This window comes from Lepus europaeus, chromosome 7 (assembly GCF_033115175.1).
Source record: "Lepus europaeus isolate LE1 chromosome 7, mLepTim1.pri, whole genome shotgun sequence".
In the NCBI taxonomy this organism is placed as follows: Eukaryota; Metazoa; Chordata; class Mammalia; order Lagomorpha; family Leporidae; genus Lepus; species Lepus europaeus.
Genome location: NC_084833.1, coordinates 58,391,571 through 58,409,904, shown reverse-complemented (window position 1 = coordinate 58,409,904; position 18,334 = coordinate 58,391,571). Strand labels below are relative to the sequence as shown.

Sequence of the window (18,334 nt, the reverse complement as noted above, 5' to 3'; positions counted from 1 at the left end):
GCTTCTGGCTTTGTTTTTCTTGTATAAGATTTCTTAAGGTATTTGGAGTCTCTCGTGTTCCTGCATAAATTTTAGCATCATTTTTTCTAGATCTGAGAAGAATGTCCTGGGTATTGTGATTGGGATTGCATTGAATCTATAAATTACTTTTATGTTAGATGTTAATTGGATGATTCAGTGATATTAATTCTTCCAATCCATGAACATGGAAGGTTTTTCCACTTTTTTTGTCTTCTTCTATTTCTTTCTTTAATATTTGTAATCTTTTATCATAGACATCTTTCTCTACTTTGGATAAAAGTATTCTAAAGTACTTATTATTTTTGTAGATATTGTGAATGGGACTGATCTTAGAAGTTCTTTCTCAGCCATGGCATTGTCTGTGTGTACAAAGGCTACTGATTTTTCTGTGTTAACTTTATATTCTGCCACTTTACCAAACTCTTTTATGAGTTTCAATAGTCTCTTAGTGAAGTCATCAGCAAATAAGGATAGTTTGGCTTCCTCCTTTCCAATTTATATCTCTTTGATTACTTTTCCTTGTCTAATGGCTCTGGCTAAATCTTACAGGACTATATTGAATAACAATGGTGAAAGTGGGCATCCTTGTATGGTTATGGATCTTAGTGGGAATGCTTCCAACTTTTCACCATTCAATAAGATGCTGGCCGCAAGTTTGTCATAAATGGCCTTGGTTGTGTTGAGGAATGTTTCTTCTATACCCATTTTGCTTAAGGTTTTTTTGTTGTTTGTTTGTTTTTTGACAAGCAGAGTTAGATAGAGAGAGAGAGAGAGAGACAGAGAGACAGAGAGAAAGGTCTTCCTTCCATTGGTTCACGCTCCAAATGGCCCCTTGGCCAGCATGCTAGGCTGATCCGAAGCCAGGAGCCAGGTGCTTCCTCCTGGTCTCCCATGTGGGTGCAGGGCCCAAGCACTTGGGCCATCCTCCACTGCCTTCTTGGGCCACAACAGAGAGCTGGACTGGAAGAGGAGCAACTGGGACAGAATCTGGCGCCCCAACCAGGACTAGAACCTACAGGCGGAGGATTAGCCAAGTGAGCTGTGGCACCGGTTTGCTTAAGGTTTTTAATCATGAAAGGATGTTGTATTTTATCAAATGTTTTTTCTTCCCCAACTGACATGATCATATTATTTTTTGTCCTCAGTTTATTTATGTAATGTACTACATCTATTGATGTGTGTATATTGAACCATCCCTGCACACCAGGGATAAATTCCACTTGGTCTGGGTGAATGATTTTTCTGATGTGTTGTTGAATTTAGTTAGCCAGTATTTTGTTGAGGATTTTTGCATCTATGTTCATAGGTGTTCATCTACAGTTCTCTTTCTTTGTTGTATCTTTTTCCAGTATAAGAATTAAAGTGATGTTGTCCTCATAGAAGATTTTCAAAGAATTTCCTCCCTTTCAATTGTTTTGAAAAGCATGAGAAGAATTGTAATTAGTTCTTCTTTAAAAATCTGATGCAATTCAGCAGTGAAGCCATACAGTACTGGGCTTTTCTTTTTTGGGGAAGTTCTTTATTACTGATTCAATCTCCTTCTTGGTTATTGGTCTGTTTAGGTTTTCTGTGTCTTCATGATACAATTTTGCTAGATTGTATGTGTCTAAGAATCCTTTCTTCTAGACCTTAAGGTGGAAAATCCATAGTCAGTGGCCCGGGAACATCATTGTTCTCTCTGTGGACAGGACAAGCTAGCAGGGCAGAGTGGATCCTCTGCAGCCCATAACTATGGGAACTTTTGTGCTGAAAATGCGTGAAATCTATGACTTTGTGATAGGTTGCTGGGTATAGCTGGGCAATCACTGAGTCTGTCACCAAAGGCTCAGAGCTCCCTGATTGCCTGGGGTGGGTCATTTCATCACCATCTGTGCTCACACTAAGCACTGCACAGATTCTTCGTGTGATTCATGCAGCAGTGCGGGTAGGTGTTGTACCCACTGTGGGCTAACCCTATGCGTTGATCACCTGTGAAAAGAGGAGGTGAGGCTTGGATTATGCCCATAGAGGTGATCGTATCCTCCCCCCTTCTGGAAATAGTGGACATCTACCATGCCCAACTTGCCTGTCACCCTGGATATTCCTCTCTCTCTGGAGCACTGACCAGAACTCCCTAGCCACACCCAGCCCGTGCTTCTGTGTATTCAATGAAAGAACAAGCACTCCACTAAGCCACAGAGGCATAGTTCAAAGATAAAAGCCATCAAAGGAGAAAAACAACAAGTATGTCCAAAAATGCTTAAAAATAAATGCAGAAATTCAAGAAGCAAGAATAAGGAAGAAAATGCAACTCTCCTAAAGGAACACATCAACACTTCAATATTAGAATGTGAGCATGAAAAAACTGATGAAATGCCTGAAAAAGAATTCAAAAGATTGATCATAGGATTACTCAGAACTGATGAGAAGCAAATTTACAAGTTGAAGAGATCAATACGTGACATGGAAGAAAAATCTTCTATGAAATCTGGAATTTTGAAGATAAATCAGTCTGAAATATTAGAAATGAAGAATTTAGTGTGTCAAATAAAAAATATAGCAAAAACTTCAACAACAGACTTGGTGAGGCAAAGAAAGAATATGTGAGCAAAAAGACAGAACTTTGGAAATATCTCAGTAAAACCAAAAGGAAGAATTAGAAATTAGAAAAAAAAATTTTTAAGTTGCCAGTTATGAAATACTATCAAACTACCCAACATATGGGTCTTAGAAGTTCCTTTAGGACTTAGAAGTTCCTAAAGGTATAGAAAGAAAGGATGGATTAGAAGGCCTATTCAGTCAAATAATTACAGAAAACTTTCCTAATTTGTATAAAGAAAGGGATGTCTAAGTACACGAGGAACATAGAACTCTTAATAGGCATGACCAAAAAAGATCTTCACCACAACGCAGTGTAGTCAAACTTTCAATAGTAAAACATAAAGAAAAGTTTTGAAAATATGTACTAGAAAAACACTAGATTACTTTCAGAGAATCTCCAATTAGACTCACAGCTGACTTCTCATCAGAAACCCTACAGGGGGGACCAGCACTGTGGAACAGGGGGTAAAGCCGCCATCTGCAGTTCCAGCATCTCATATGTGTGACAGTTCAAGTCCTGGCTGCCCACTTCCAATCCAGCTCTCTATTATGGCCTGGGAAAGCAGTAGAAGATGGCCTATGTCCTTGGGTCCCTGTATCCGCATAAGAGACCTGGAAGAATCTCCTGGCTCTTGGCTTTGGTCAGTGCAGCTCCGGCAGGTGCAGCCATTTGGGGAGTGAACCAATGGATGGAAGACCTCTCTCTCTCTCTCTCTCTCTCTCTCTCTTTCTACATTTCTGTAAATCTGCCTTTCAAATAATTATAAATAAATCTTTAGGAAAAGGAAAAAGAAACCCTACAGGTTAGGAGAGAATGAAGAGACATAGTTAATGGATCTAAAGGGAAACATAGACTCCAATACAATAGTAGTAGGGGATTTCAACACCCCACCTTCACCAATGGAAAGATCAACTAGATAGAAAATCATTGAAGAAACAACAAAGTTAATATACACTGTAGACCAAGTGGTCCTAACTGATATCGACAAATCCTTTCATCCCACAGTTGCAGAATACGCATTCTTTTCATCGTGCATGGAACTTTCTCTAGCATAGACCATATGCTAGTCCATAAAGCAAGTCTCAGCAAACTCAAAAAATTGAAGTCATACTATGCATTTTTTTCTGACCACAATGGAATGTAACTAGAAATTAACAACTCAGGAATCTCTTAAAAATATGGAAACACGGCCGGCGCCGTGGCTTAACAGGTTAATCCTCCACCTTGCGGCACCAGCACACTGGGTTCTAGTCCCAGTCGGGGCGCCGGATTCTATCTTGGTTGCCCCTCTTTCAGGCCAGCTCTCTGCTATGGCCCAGAAAGGCAGTGGAGGATGGCCCAAGTCCTTGGGCCCTGCACCCCATGGGAGACCAGGAGAAGTACCTGGCTCCTGGCTTCGGATCAGCGAGATGCACCGGCCGCAGCAGCCATTGGAGGGTGAACCAACGGCAAAAAGGAAGACCTTTCCCTCTGTCTCTCTCTCTCTCTCACTATCCACTCAGCCTGTCAAAAAAAAATATGGAAACACATGGAGACTGAACAATATGCTCCTGAATGAAAATTAAGCCATTAGGAAAAATCAAAAGAGAATTCAAAAAATTTCTGGAAATGAATGACAATGACAGTACAATATATCAAAACTTATAGGATATAGCAAAAGCAATATTAAGAGGGAAATTTATAGCAATTGGTGTCTACGTCAATAAATTGGAAATGCATCAAACAAATAAGCTATCAATGCATCCAAGACATAGAAAAACAAAACCTAAAATTAGGAGAAAAGAAATAATTAGAGAAAAAATAAACAAAATTGAAACAAAAAATACAAAAGATCAATGAAATCAAGAGCTTCTTTTTTGAAAAAAATAAAACTGATATGCCAATGGCCCAACTAACAAAAAATAGAGAATACCCAAATTAATAAATCTGAGATGAAAAAGGAGATGTCACAATGGATTCCACAGAAATAAAAAGAATCATCGATAATTACTGCAAACAGCTGTAATTGTTGTACCTTAACTTCCCTGAGATCAATTTCCTCATCTACAAAATAGAGGTATAAGAGGATACAAACCTGTACATGTAAACTGTATTAATACATCCTAACACCTCGCCTCCCAAGTTCTAGTCAGGAAAGAAAAATACATAAAGAATGGGAAATTACTGTAACCTCATTCTACATAATAACTATGTTTCTAAAGTTTATATAAAGTCATATTTATGTCTTCTGTAAGGAGATTATGAACATCGAGCATGTTTCTCAAAGGTCTACGATTTTTAGGAATATCACTGCCTTCTGAAATGTGTCTTTTGGTAGCACATTGAAAGACTCATGATTCTGACTTTGTACATCTTTCAGTAGGAAGGAACTTCAAAATTTCCTGGAAAACTGGAATTAAAAGATAAGTTTACTTTGTTGGGAAAAAAATTAAATTAACCTGTACTTATCTTTATCATATGTCTTTCCATGAAATTTTTGAAGATTCTTCTACACATGGAATTCAAACATTTTTGTCACCAAAGAAACTTTTCTTTTAGTTCTGTTTCCCACAAACTTTAAGATACTATTTATTTATTTGAGAGGAAGAAAGATAAGAGAAAGAGGAAGAAAGAACTCTCATCTACTAATTCATTCCCCAAATGCCCAAAATGCCAGGGACCAAAGCCTGGAACTGGATATGCAACCCAATTAGTTGACCCAACAGCACTTCCTACCAGGGTCTGCATTAACAGGAAGCTGGAGTCAAAAACAGAAGTCAGGAATTGAACCTAGATACTCCATTGTGAGAAGCAGACTTCATTATTGGCATTGTAATATTTAGGGTAAGCACTAGTTGCAACTGCAAGACTTTTTGAAGGTACCCTTATATAGGAAAATGTGCAGATGGGGAAGTTTCAACCCTTAAAGACACTGGCCCATTCCCATCTCATTGCTTAATCTCTAGGCATTTTTCTTTGTGTCTATTTATTGACAGCACAAGCCCTTCTTCTAAGTGAGATTCTGATCTTGCTACCCTTCCTGACACTAAGAAGAAGTATGAAAACCAGCATTTGATTATTTCAATCAAGACCTCTCTTTAAAAACATATTGGCAATTTATGCCTAATATATGGCTGCTGGAAACTGGACAAGAGTAAGTCAGTTTATCCTCATGAGCTTCTCTTCCCTATCCACTGAAATTCAATCATTGCTCTTCTTAACACTTCTAATCATCTACCTGGTCACCCTAACGGGAAACAGCCTCATCATTCTGGTTACACTGGCAGATCCCATGCTGCACAGTCCCATGTACTTCTTTCTCAGGAACTTGTCCTTCTTAGAGATTGGCTTCAACCTAGTCATTGTGCCCAAGATGCTGGGGACCCTGCTTGCCCAGGATACAACCATCTCCTTCCTTGGCTGTGCCACTCAGATGTATTTCTCCTTCTTCTTTGGGGTGGCTGAATGCTTCCTCCTGGCCACCATGGCATATGACCGCTATGTAGCCATCTGCAGTCCCTTACACTACCCAGTCATCATGAATGAAAGGACACGTGCCAAACTGGCTGCTGCCTCCTGGTTTCCAGGCTTTCCTGTAGCTACTGTGCAGACTACATGGCTTTTCAGCTTTCCATTCTGTGGCACCAATAAAGTGAATCACTTCTTCTGTGACAGCCCACCTGTGCTAAGGCTGGTGTGTGCAGACACAGCACTGTTTGAGGTCTATGCCATCGTGGGAACCATTCTGGTTGTCATGATCCCCTGCTTGCTGATCTTGTGTTCCTACACTCGCATCACTGCTGCCATCCTCAAGATTCCATCAGCTAGGGGCAAGCGTAAAGCCTTCTCTACCTGTTCCTCCCACCTCCTTGTTGTCTCCCTTTTCTATGTGTCTTTAAGCATTACTTATTTCCGGCCTAAGTCAAATAATTCTCCTGAGAGCAAGAAGCTTCTATCATTGTCCTACACTGTTGTGACTCCAATGTTGAATCCTATCATCTACAGCCTGAGAAATAATGAGGTGAAGAATGCCCTTGGCAGGACCTTCCACAAGGTTCTAGCCTTCAGACACCATGTCCCCCTATGCAGTAAGAGGTAAGACTACACTTTATTGAATAGAGAACAAACAGTCTCATATTTGAAATTCCTCTTTACCGCTTTTTACATCTCCATTGGGATGAAACCCAATGGTAAATGGCTTTTTGAAAGCTCAGTAGAAAAGAAAGAACACAGAAGTATTTTAGACCTGTTACTATCACCTACAATATCTCCTCCAGTTGTCCATTCTATACTTTTATTCTTTTTGTTGTAAATTCAGTTGATATATCAATACCTCTATGATAAAGTATTTCCAGATATTACATCCCTGTTTCACATACATTTTGGACTGTATATATTCTGTCATATTAGTAAGATAATGGGAAGACTTTTGTTGGTCATGAGATTCAATGCTATATGCTTTGGTTCAAAACCTGCACAAAATAAGGTGTACCAAAATCTTAGGAAAGAGCCTTAGGTACAGGCATGCTTTTTATATTGTTATTAAATTTTTTCACAGTGCTTCCTGATGCCTGAGCATAGGGACATTTACCTAAATGTTAATGGTTATCACTTTTTCTGTCATGGTTTGCCTTGCCCAAGAAAGACTTTCACGTTACATATAGTGAAATAATTCTCCAATTTTTCAGTAGTATATGAAAGATTAATAGATAAATGCATAGTGCAACTGGGAAGTGATGACATGGAGTAGAGCGATATAAGCCAAGATTCTAAGTAATTTTAGAAGGAAAATTTTATAGAATTTGATAGTGCATTACATGTGGGAAAATGCACTGCTCAAGAGAGGAGGACTGATTCTGAACTAAGACCAATTCCTGTGGTAGAACACAGGTGTTCTAATAAAGTCTGTGGAAGACCCATACAAGAAGTGTTAAAGACATGATTTTTTTTTTTCTACAGAAGTTCAAGCCTAAAGCTTTTACATTAGTATCTCTGTTATGCATTCCCTTCCACCTTCTAAGAATATCTTCTGCCAACATGCTGGAATTGATCTTTCCTCAGGACTGCAGGTTTTCATCCCAGGCCAGGTTCTCCAGGAATCAAATGTGGAGCCAAGGATGCAACTGAGATTGACTTACCAAGGAGAACCCATTAACTAATTAATGAAAGTAGATTAGGAATGGAGAGCTAAGCAAAAGTGCAATTTCAGGTGAAATCCCAGTCTCAGCCTGACACATCAGGGAACCCCAGAGCATAAACTAATCCTCAGTGTGTTTGTTCTGTGTCAGGTCACAGGAAGTAAGGTTGTTTACTTCTGCCTCAGACATCTGCTGATTACTGGAAAGTATGGGGTGGTGAGGAAGGAGAAAAGAAATGCCAGGTCATTCTGTCTTCTAGAGAGGTCCCAGGAAACGCTTCACAAGACCTCAGATACAAGCTTTCATAATGGAAAGTTGTCCTGAGTAAAAGTTGTCCTGAGCATTCTTGTCACGTTCTCATTCTCTCTCTCTCTCTCTCTCTCTCTCTCTCTCTCTCTTTGTCTCTCTCTCTCTCTCACACACACACACTTTTAGAGGTGATAGATATGTTTATTACTTTGATGAAATTGAAAAAGTAGAGCTTGCAGAAGCTGAGGAAGGGTATAGCATCAGCACGGTTGATTCCAACATAGGGTTTCCTTAACCACAAAATGAGTTCTCATTCTTGCTATAACTTCACAGTACTCTATTTTGTAGAGATGGCACACTATGTTTATCCAAAAGGATTGAAGAATAATTCTAACAGTGGCCACTACAGTCCTTTCAGAATTAAAAAATGAGCGTAGGGAAATCTCTAAAAGTAGAACATGTGTGATGACCTCTCTATGATCAATATCAACTCAGAGCAAGTTGCTGACATGTCTATTTTTTCCAGATTATTCCACGTGTAATCTCAACTAAGCACAAATATTTGAATTCATCTCCCAAAAATATAGATTACATTATCAAGAATAATATCACTGACACATAAGTAGAAAACTATTTTCTTATTAAATCATCGTTTTCAAGACATCTTGACTTTTCACAATGGACTCAAAACCATACACTATTACAGTGAACAGTGATAGTTCTTTTTCTTTACCACCCACTTTGATATTATCTGTTTTGGGATTGCTAGAACTGAGAAAAGAGCTATAGATTATTAAGTTGCCTCTAAAATCTTCGATCCTAGCCATCCTAAAATATTGCTGAAGCCTTGAGGTTGCTTCCATTAACATCTTCATCAAATTATTATCCAAGTATCACATGTTCATATTTATGTACAGGAAAAGAAGACATGGTGGCAGTATTTTTCCAGCTACATAATTTTTTCTAGTTACATGTTCATCACAACAATAATTTCACATTTTTATGTGGTTCTTTAATGTTTGTCTTCCTGTTCCACGAGGAAGTGTTCCTCGAGGCCAAGAGCAATGTCTGTTAAATTTGCCACAGAATCTCTAGTGTCTAGCATAGATTTGGCAGCCAATAAATATTTGTTGACTGAGTGATAAAATATGTAAAAGAAGAAAATATTTAAAGTTCATTGTCCATTAGAGCTTCCAATAGAAGTGTTCTTCCTCCATATGGTAAAGGGTGAATTTGAGAGAGGGAGAGGAAGCATGACAGAGAAATCTGGTAGTCATACTTATTCTCACATTACCTCTAACTGTAATTCCAAAGAATCATGGAGGGTCCTTGAATTTAAAGTAAATACTAGACAAAGAAAACAGTCACCATGGGGAATAGTAGCTGTACTGCAGTCAGCATGACCAGGTGTCAGGTTAACTGGACAGAGGATCACAGAGGAACGACATTGCCTAGATTAAGGAAGCAGACTCAGATTAGAGATTTTAATGTGAGGACACCAGGGGATACTCTGTCCACTGACAAAGGTGGAGGCAGAGGCAGAGGCCCAGATGTCTGGTTACTCCAAGAATTCATAATCAATGGTGATGTGATCGATTAATTATAAAAAATGTGCAGTTTTGTGAAAACAGGATTTCACGATGAAGGAGTTTAAACATAGAAAATCAGGAAACAATGGGAAGGTTTGGTGTTTACAAGAAAGACGCATTTGCTTAGAAGCTAGGATTAAGAAAACAATACAATATGGGGGAAACTTGAGGGATACTAATTATTAACTGGGCAAATGTCCCACTTGCTATTAACTGGAGACCACAGCATTTCCTTAGCTGCTTCAGCATACATGTCAAATGATTTTTGCCATTGTCAACATAACTTCATCCATCACCTTTGCAATCTGGCCAGGTGTGCCTTCAGCAGAATTCCAGCCACGTTGTAGTCCCCAACATAGCTGTTGTTTTTCATCCATAGAATCACATCTGTCTTAGAAATACTGTTATCCATGTAACATTTCTATACAACAAAGAACAATATGAATGTGTCATCCTCATCAATCAATATAGAAAATGCCAAGTTAGTAGGTAAGACTGCGACACATGGTTAATATGTTAAATACCTCATGGGAAAATTCAGTTATTAACGTACAGGCACCATACCAGATACCAAGCAAACAATAACAAGCCATATACAGTTATTGCTTTTGGTAAAGAAACATGCGATAAAACATTTGTTTCAAAAGCACCATGAGGATTGTTCAGATGCCCATGAGAATCTTTGCATAAAGATTCATCTTTATGAATCTCTTATCATCTTGGGCAGATTTTATCCTAAAGCATTAGCTTCTTCTTACTCATGCAACATCAATTTCTATTCCAAAAGGTTTAAGATTTCAGACTGCTTGACATTCATCTCCTCATCATAGCGTCAGGTTAATAACCTCCACAACCATCAAACTAACTGCTCAGGGTTTTTGTTAACATTCTTCACTTGGTTTAGATCATTATTAATAGATTCTCTTCCCCATGCCTGATAACTTCTCCAGAGTCCAGTTTAGAATCACTCCTGAGAATGAACCCAATGAGAATCACAATGAAGGCAAACCTAAAAAAAAAAAAAGAATGCACTCTTCTTTATTATCTCCTGGGCCTGCACTTTGGAGGATAGATAGATCACTGTGTTCTGTCCCCTTGCTCTTGTTAGCCTCACAAATGTAAGAAAAGTTTCAGGTGCCATCAAGTCCTTCATCCAATTTTAGGACTTCAAAATCTTCATGAATCTTTGTCCCCCTAGGTATTCCTCAAACCTCATACCTCTCGGAATCCATTACTTTATCTGAAGAAAAGGAAGCATTGGGGGAATCTCTTCCCTGCAGTAAACATCAGGGAATGGAATAGTCCTGAGACCCAGGCTGGAATCCTCAAGAGTGATTGACACAGGCCCAGCCCAGAGCTTCTCTGGGGTGACAAAGGCTACACAGCTCAGAGTTTCTTTACAGGGACTGACCAAGCCTCAGCCCAGGATTTATCTGTGAGATCTGGAACAAAGCTTGATGGAGAATGTGCCAGAGGCACAATCCACAGTTGGCCAGCAATGTGGACTGAGAAGAGCACAGCCAAGAGTGTCTTGAGAATGACTGACACAGATGCTGCTTGGGAAGTCTCTGCAATGGCTTGCACAGGAAAAGCCGTAATTTAGGACTCCCTTGGAGTTACTCATTAGAAATACTTTCCAGAGTGACTGATAGAGACCAAGGCTTTTCTGGAATTTAAACACGCAGTGTCACTTGTAGGAGGTGAGTAAAGGGTGACAGGTGGAGTGCAGATGTGAAATCTCTTGTAAGGAGAATGATGGCTCACTAACAAACCTGTGTCTTCGAGACATTTCTCTTCTGAAGCACAAGAAAAAAGATTAGGTGTCTCATGTAAAGAATATGGAGTTTTACTGGACTTGTCAAATTAGGAAACTGAGGAAGGACAGAAAGCAATGATTTTATATATATATATATATATATATATATATATATATACATATAGGGATTACTGTACACATAGAACACTCAGTGTTTGTTGATATATTATCTCATTTCACTGATAACCACCCTGTCAGGTAGTTAGGGCTTTTATTACCACTACCATTTTGCAGTCGAGAAAACCATAAAAAGATACTTCAGGAGCTCAGTGCTTCACAGCTAAAAAGCGATAATAAGTATATGATAACTAGTGACAATACTATACATTATAATTTTATCAATAATAATAATGACCAGAATTCAAAGTTGTCTACTATTTTGTAATTCCACATTTGTTTCCATCTGGTAACTTTAATCCACCGTGGATTTGCTGACAATTTTATGAAAAATAATTTCATTGACTTTTTATTATAAATAGTAGTATATTAGTCTAATTAACTGTCATTAAAATAAATGTTAAATGGTAATTCATAAATATTAATGTATGGGCACTAGGCAATATAATATGTATGCAGTGATGAATATAACTTGCTTTGGTCTACAGGAGAGAACAATGTAAAACCATTGTTACCATAAGGATAATTTTAAATGCCATGATGAACACAGAGGAAGAGTAATTAATTATATCTAGCAGAGAGATTTGGGTGGTAAAAAATAGGCATTTCAAAGAAATCGATGTTAGATCTCATATTAAAGAATAATCATTGATATGGATTCAATTGCATTTCACTAAGGCATTTGACAAACTCTTTCACGAGATCTTTGTTGCCATGTTAGTGGTATGTTCCCAGATGACAGTACAAAAGGGTCTTCAAAAAGTTCATGAAAAGTGTGTATTGTGAAAAGAACTATGCCTGGATTTCAAATTTTGCACCAAAATAAAAAAATCTTTTTTAAAAAGTTATTTATTTGATTTTCCCTCCCTACTGCCCTGGTAACCTGTTATGTGACTGATACAGGGTTGCTGTCAGATCACATAAAACCCAAGAAGAAAAGAAATTGAACTGGAAGTGGGTTCAAACTGTTCTCCTGCCCCGCCCAGAGAAAACCAAAGCCAGAAAGTAAAGGCAGTGATGGTAGAGATGGAGAAGGTAGCTTGGATCAGTCTGATCACACATAACCCACTGAGGGGGTGGATTAAACGATGATTATATTCCAGCTCGTACTTTCGGGTGCTACCATTTACTAACGTGGGATGGATACAAATATCAGGTTCGGGTTATTTCTCTTACTCCTCTTTAAATTCATGTTGTCTGAGGCTAGGTGATATTCTTTTCTGTATGTGTCTAAATTGCTTATGAATGACGGTTACCATACCTAACTTTTATCAAGATGGGTGTTTTCCTGGTTATTCATATTTTCTTCATCATCCAATAATCCAATCAGAAACAATTTCCTGAGCATCCACCACTCTAGAATTTGGATAAAAACCTGAATAACACAGCTCCTACTCTTGAGGAGCACACCAACTATGGTATGAGCAAAAAACATAAATTAATAATTATTCCAAAATAATGACTGCAAACGTGGCATTCCACTTCCCAGAGTTTCTGATATGTATAAAAACTTCCTGCTCATCTTTGGAAACTGTCTTGCTTTTCTCTTAATACCATGCTATGCCAGCTTGTCTTTATCTGTGGACTTAGACCTACTCCCATTCTGCAAGAATGAGTGAATGTGTTCTCTGATGATTAAACTCATGACTTGGAGTCAGACTCCGCTCAACAGGAATATCTTGAAACCATGCTGACTGCCTACCATTGAAAAAATTACTCAACCTCTCTGTACCTCAAACTCTTTGATTATAAAATCTGCCTAAAAATAGCATTTTTATCTTCAGGTTGTTTATGAAAATTAAAAAAAGATAATATGAGGAAAACAAACATAAAAATAATTTGTAGGAATTATGTTAATTTTTACCATGAAAATGCATGAGGTATCAAGGAAGTTTTCATAGAACAAGTGATGCTGCGATTGAGTTTTTATGTAGTGGAGTGAAATTGACACTTTGAGATTTAATTATTGTTCAAGCCCTTGTCACCTCCTGAGGAACAGTGTGGTTTTCTACTTACTACTTATTGAATTCTTTATTCAATGAAGGGTTAAGCTTGTGATTATAAAGTAAATTAAAAGCATGCCATTGCAAAAATTAAAAAGAAAAATAGTGAAGGAAGGAGGAGGGAGAGTGGGAGCAAGGGAGGGTAGGGTAGAAGTATATTTTATGTTCTTAAAACTGTATATATGAGATACATGAGACTTTTACCTTTATATAAATTTTTAAAAATAAACATGTTTAAAAAAGGAATTAGCCTGCAAAAAATGTTAAAGCACTTCCCTGTTTTTTTTTTTCCTTCCTTCAACTTCCTGACTTCACCTCTCACTGCTGCTCAGGACGGGAAACGATTAACGTCTTCTCAGTAAAGCTCTGCTTGACACTGCCCCATCCCAGATGCCTATCTCCTTCTCTGCTACTTTATTCTTCTCCTTGCTCTTATTTCTATCTACTGGACTATGTATTTTACGAACACAATTTGCTTGTAAGCTGTCTTCCCCATGAGAGGATGAGTTCTTTGAGGAAAAATATTTTTATTTATTTACTGATGTATCATCTTCAGTATCTAGAACAGTACCTGACACACAAGACATTTATTGAATCAATTATTCCTTTGTACTAGGGATTGAATAATTAGAGTTACAGTATATCTTGGTAATGGGTTAGATAAGAAAAAATTTTGGAAGGTAATATTATACCATAATAATTATAACGGTTAGGATTTCTTGAGCATTTATGTACCAGACAACATGCCAAAGGCTTTAGCCATCTCTCTTTGTTTCAGTTCATAGTCACCAGAAAGAAGTTCAGGGTCCCAATTTTGAAGCTTAGTTCTTGATGTAATGATGATATCTTCTGTTACTTTGTCATGGAGTTCTATCTTAATCCTAATTTCCACGTCTTTGAGTTGAACTTAATTAACATGTTAAATATGATCTTCATATTTCTTGGGAGTCAAGAAACAAGTCAACCAAGAGAAACTGATGAGACAGGTTACGTTTAAAACATCTGGATTCTCTCTGTGGTTCTGGCACTACCCTGAGACTGTTTCCTTTTGTCTGATAACATACAGCCACATGAAGAATATTTAGCCTTGGGATAAAGATAAACCACAGTTTCTGTATTGTGTCTTTCTCTTTAGACTGAAATTTTCTGAATGTAGAATGAAATCTTCCCAAGTATGTGCTTCTTGAGACCTAACACATGTTCAGTCTCCTCTTCTGGACTTAATTGGAAGTTGTTGATTCACTCTCCCTGATTTTCTCCTTCTCACCCTTCCATTTTGCAGATTGATACCTGCCTTATTGCACCGTTCATTAGGTGTCGAGACCTCGCTCTTTAGAAACATTTGGACTGCCTGATGTAGCAACACTGACTATTGAGACATAGGGTAAGAACAGAAAATTGAAGCTGTGGCTTTGGGCATCTTCTGTACAGAAAAGTCAGAACATGTATAGATACATATAGTGACTCTCATGAAAACAAAATGAAATTATTCCAAAAAAACTTGTAAATCCTACAGTAAAGTTTCTTTTTTTTTTTTTTCATTTTAGAGAGGACGCATGTTTGATCTTCAATAACTATCACAAGAAAGGCAGAGAATGAGACCAAAGGGAGTTCCCTTAAGAAGAGTAAATATGGAGACTTCTACCTGCTTAGAGTTTGAATGCTCAAAGAAATTCCAGGCAGAATAATCATGTGGGGAAACTGGACAACTGTCAGTGAGTTTGTCCTAGTGAGCTTCTCAGCCCTGTCCGCTGAGCTACAGGCTTTACTGTTTCTGCTCTTCTTGATCATTTACCTGGTCACCCTGATGGGCAATGTCCTCATCATCCTGGTCACCACAGTTGACTCTGCCCTACAAAGTCCTATGTACTTCTTCCTCAGAAACTTGTCGTTTCTGGAGATAGGCTTCAACTTGGTCATTGTGCCCAAAATGCTGGGGACCCTGATCATCCAAGACACAACCATCTCCTTCCTTGGCTGTGCCACCCAGATGTATTTCTTCTTCTTCTTTGGGGCTGCTGAGTGCTGCCTCCTGGCCACCATGGCATATGACCGCTTCGTAGCCATCTGTGACCCCTTGCGCTACCCAGTCATCATGGGCCGCAAGTCCTGTGCCCAGCTGGCAGCTGCCTCTTGGTTCTCAGGGTTTCCAGTGGCCACTGTGCAAACCACATGGATTTTCAGTTTCCCTTTTTGTGGCCCCAACAAGGTAAACCACTTCTTCTGTGACAGCCCTCCTGTCATTGCACTGGTCTGTGCTGACACCTCTCTGTTTGAACTAGAGGCCCTCACGGCCACCGTTTTATTCATCCTCTTCCCTTTCTTGCTGATCCTGGGGTCCTATGTTCGCATCCTCTCCACCATCTTCAGAATGCCCTCTGCTGAAGGGAAGCGCAAAGCCTTCTCCACTTGCTCCTCCCACCTCCTGGTCGTCTCCCTCTTCTACAGCACTGCCATCCTCACATACTTCCGCCCACGCTCTAACACCTCTCCTGAGAACAAGAAGCTACTGTCACTCTCCTACACGGTAGTGACTCCCATGTTGAACCCTATCATCTACAGCTTAAGGAATAGTGAAGTGAAGGCTGCGCTGAGGCGGATCATCCACAGGACCCTGGGACTTCAGAAACTGTAACCGACTTATGGAACCTGAAGGAGTACAATGTAAGACCAAAGAAAAGGAAACTTAGTTCTTGTGGGTTGTGGGTCTCCACTTTTTCCAGGAAATACAGCATGCTGACTGGGACTTTGAATTTTCCCCCAGGAGTCATTCCTAAATGAAAGACATGAATAATGAAAGAAAGCCTTATGATAGGTTCAGTATTCTATGGGACTGTGGTTCCAATATCACTGACAATTCTGCTAGTTTTCATAAATTATAGGACTCTGAAGCTTGATAACTTTGCTACAATCCAAAGTTATATATTTCTCAAAAATTTTCATCCATTTCATTTTATAATCTTCTGCTCTACTTTTTTCTATGTATCCAGAATCACTACTTGCATATTTCTACTATGTCTTTGTTTACAAGGTAATTTAAATAATTGTGATAATAAACAACATAATTCTGTTTAATTCTTTCACTTCTTCAACAACTTTTGAACTTGAAACCAAAATTTAAATAGATTTTTATCCATCACTAAGCACTACCAAGCCCTGTTTAGGTCTTAAAATACAGTGGTGAATAAATAGATAAACTTCTTGCCCTGTAAAATTTACATAAAAAGGCACTCAAGATCTCCAGAGGTTTATAAAGTATGGATGCTCAGGGGGCTAGCAATTGAGCCATTCTTCTTCTGCCACATAGTCCACCCGTACCTCATCTTAAGAAAAACTTCTCCACACTGACCACTACATCTCACACTATCTACCTGCAATATGAAATCTGTTTGACATAAAAGTATAAAGAACTCCCAATTGCAAGTATAAATCCCTCATTTATCAAGTACAAATGAATAAATTTGGGGACAGTTTGTAAATAATCCAGAGATTCTTCGTTTATCATATTTTAGATTTTCTTCTGCAATCTCATTGTCATTAGATGAAATCAATTATCCTTTACAATCTTGCACATTATTCAATCAACACAGCAGCCTCTATTTGTGACTTTTCTCAGTGAACATAGTTCAGCTCTGCACTGTTAGTAAACAGCAGCCTCATGTATAGACACCACAACTTTGGGGAAAATAATTACTTCAATATATCCTTGTATTAGTTTACCCTCAAGCTATAAAAATGCCCTGATTCTTAAAAGAAAAATAGATCACGATGTTGGTCCCATGTTCCTCCCATCCTTCTCATTTACTCTAAAACAACCTACTTTTCAAACAAATATATCAGGGGTCTGGTGCTGTGGCACAGCAGGTTAACGCCCTGGCCTTAAGCGCCAGCATCTCATATGGGCGCTGGTTCAAGACCCGGCTGCTTCACTTCCCATCCAGCTCTCTGCTGTGCCCTGGGAAAGCAGTAGAAGATGGCCAAGCCCTTGGGCCCCTGCACCCGCGTGGGAGACCTGGAAGAAGCTCCTGGCTCCTAGCTTCGGGTTGGCGCAGCTCCAGCCATTGCGACCATCTGGAGAGTGAACCAGCTGATGGAAGACCTCTCTCTCTCTCTTTCTCTTTTTTTTTCATTTATTAACATTTATTTAATGAATACAAATTTCCAAAGTACAGCTTATGGGTTATAATGGCTTCCCCCCTCCCATAACTTCCCTCCCACCTGCAACCCTCCCCTTTCCCACTCCCTCTCCCCTTGCATTCACATCAAGATTCATTTTCAATTCTCTTTATATACAGAAGATCAGTTTAGTATATATTAGGTAAAGATTTCAACAGTTTGCCCCCATATAGCAACACGAAATGAAAAAAATACTGTTGGAGTACTAGTTATAGCATTAAATAAGAGTGTACAGCACATTAAAGACAGAGATCCTACATAATTTTTTTTAAAAAAATTAATTATTTTTCTATGCCATTTCCAATTTAACACCAGATTTTTTTTCATTTCCAATTCTCTTTATATACAGAAGATCAATTCAGTATATAATTAGTAAAGATCACATCAGTTTGTACCCAGAGACACAAAGTGTAAAAATACTGTTTCAGTACTAGTTATAGCATCACTGCACATTAGACAACACATTAAGGACAGATCCCACATGGGATGTAAGTACACAGTGACTCCTATTGCTGACTTAACAATTTGACACTCCTGTTCATGGCGTCAGTAATCTCCCTAGGCTCTAGTCATGAGTTGCCAGGGCTATGGAAGCCTTTAGAGTTTGCTGACTTTGGTCTTATTCCGATAGGGTCATATTCAAAGTGGAAGTTCTCTCCTCCCTT

General features: G+C 38.7%; 2 protein-coding genes across 2 annotated transcripts; both read left to right on the top strand.

The window, feature by feature from the left end:
• The first annotated feature begins 5,711 nt into the window (after nucleotides 1-5,711).
• LOC133763763 (olfactory receptor 10A5-like) lies at nucleotides 5,712-6,680 on the top strand. Its single transcript, XM_062197513.1, has one exon. The coding sequence runs from the start codon at nucleotides 5,712-5,714 to the stop codon at nucleotides 6,678-6,680; it is 969 nt and encodes a 322-aa protein (XP_062053497.1).
• An 8,503-nt stretch (nucleotides 6,681-15,183) lies between these two features.
• LOC133764465 (olfactory receptor 10A4) lies at nucleotides 15,184-16,128 on the top strand. The gene has a single exon (XM_062198144.1). The coding sequence runs from the start codon at nucleotides 15,184-15,186 to the stop codon at nucleotides 16,126-16,128; it is 945 nt and encodes a 314-aa protein (XP_062054128.1).
• Nucleotides 16,129-18,334: the final 2,206 nt, after the last annotated feature.

What these genes read in the sequence shown, in the direction of transcription:
- LOC133763763 (XM_062197513.1), top strand. Translation starts at nt 5,712, where the DNA reads ATGGCTGCTGGAAACTGGACAAGAGTAAGTCAGTTTATCCTCATGAGC.
- LOC133764465 (XM_062198144.1), top strand. Translation starts at nt 15,184, where the DNA reads ATGTGGGGAAACTGGACAACTGTCAGTGAGTTTGTCCTAGTGAGCTTC.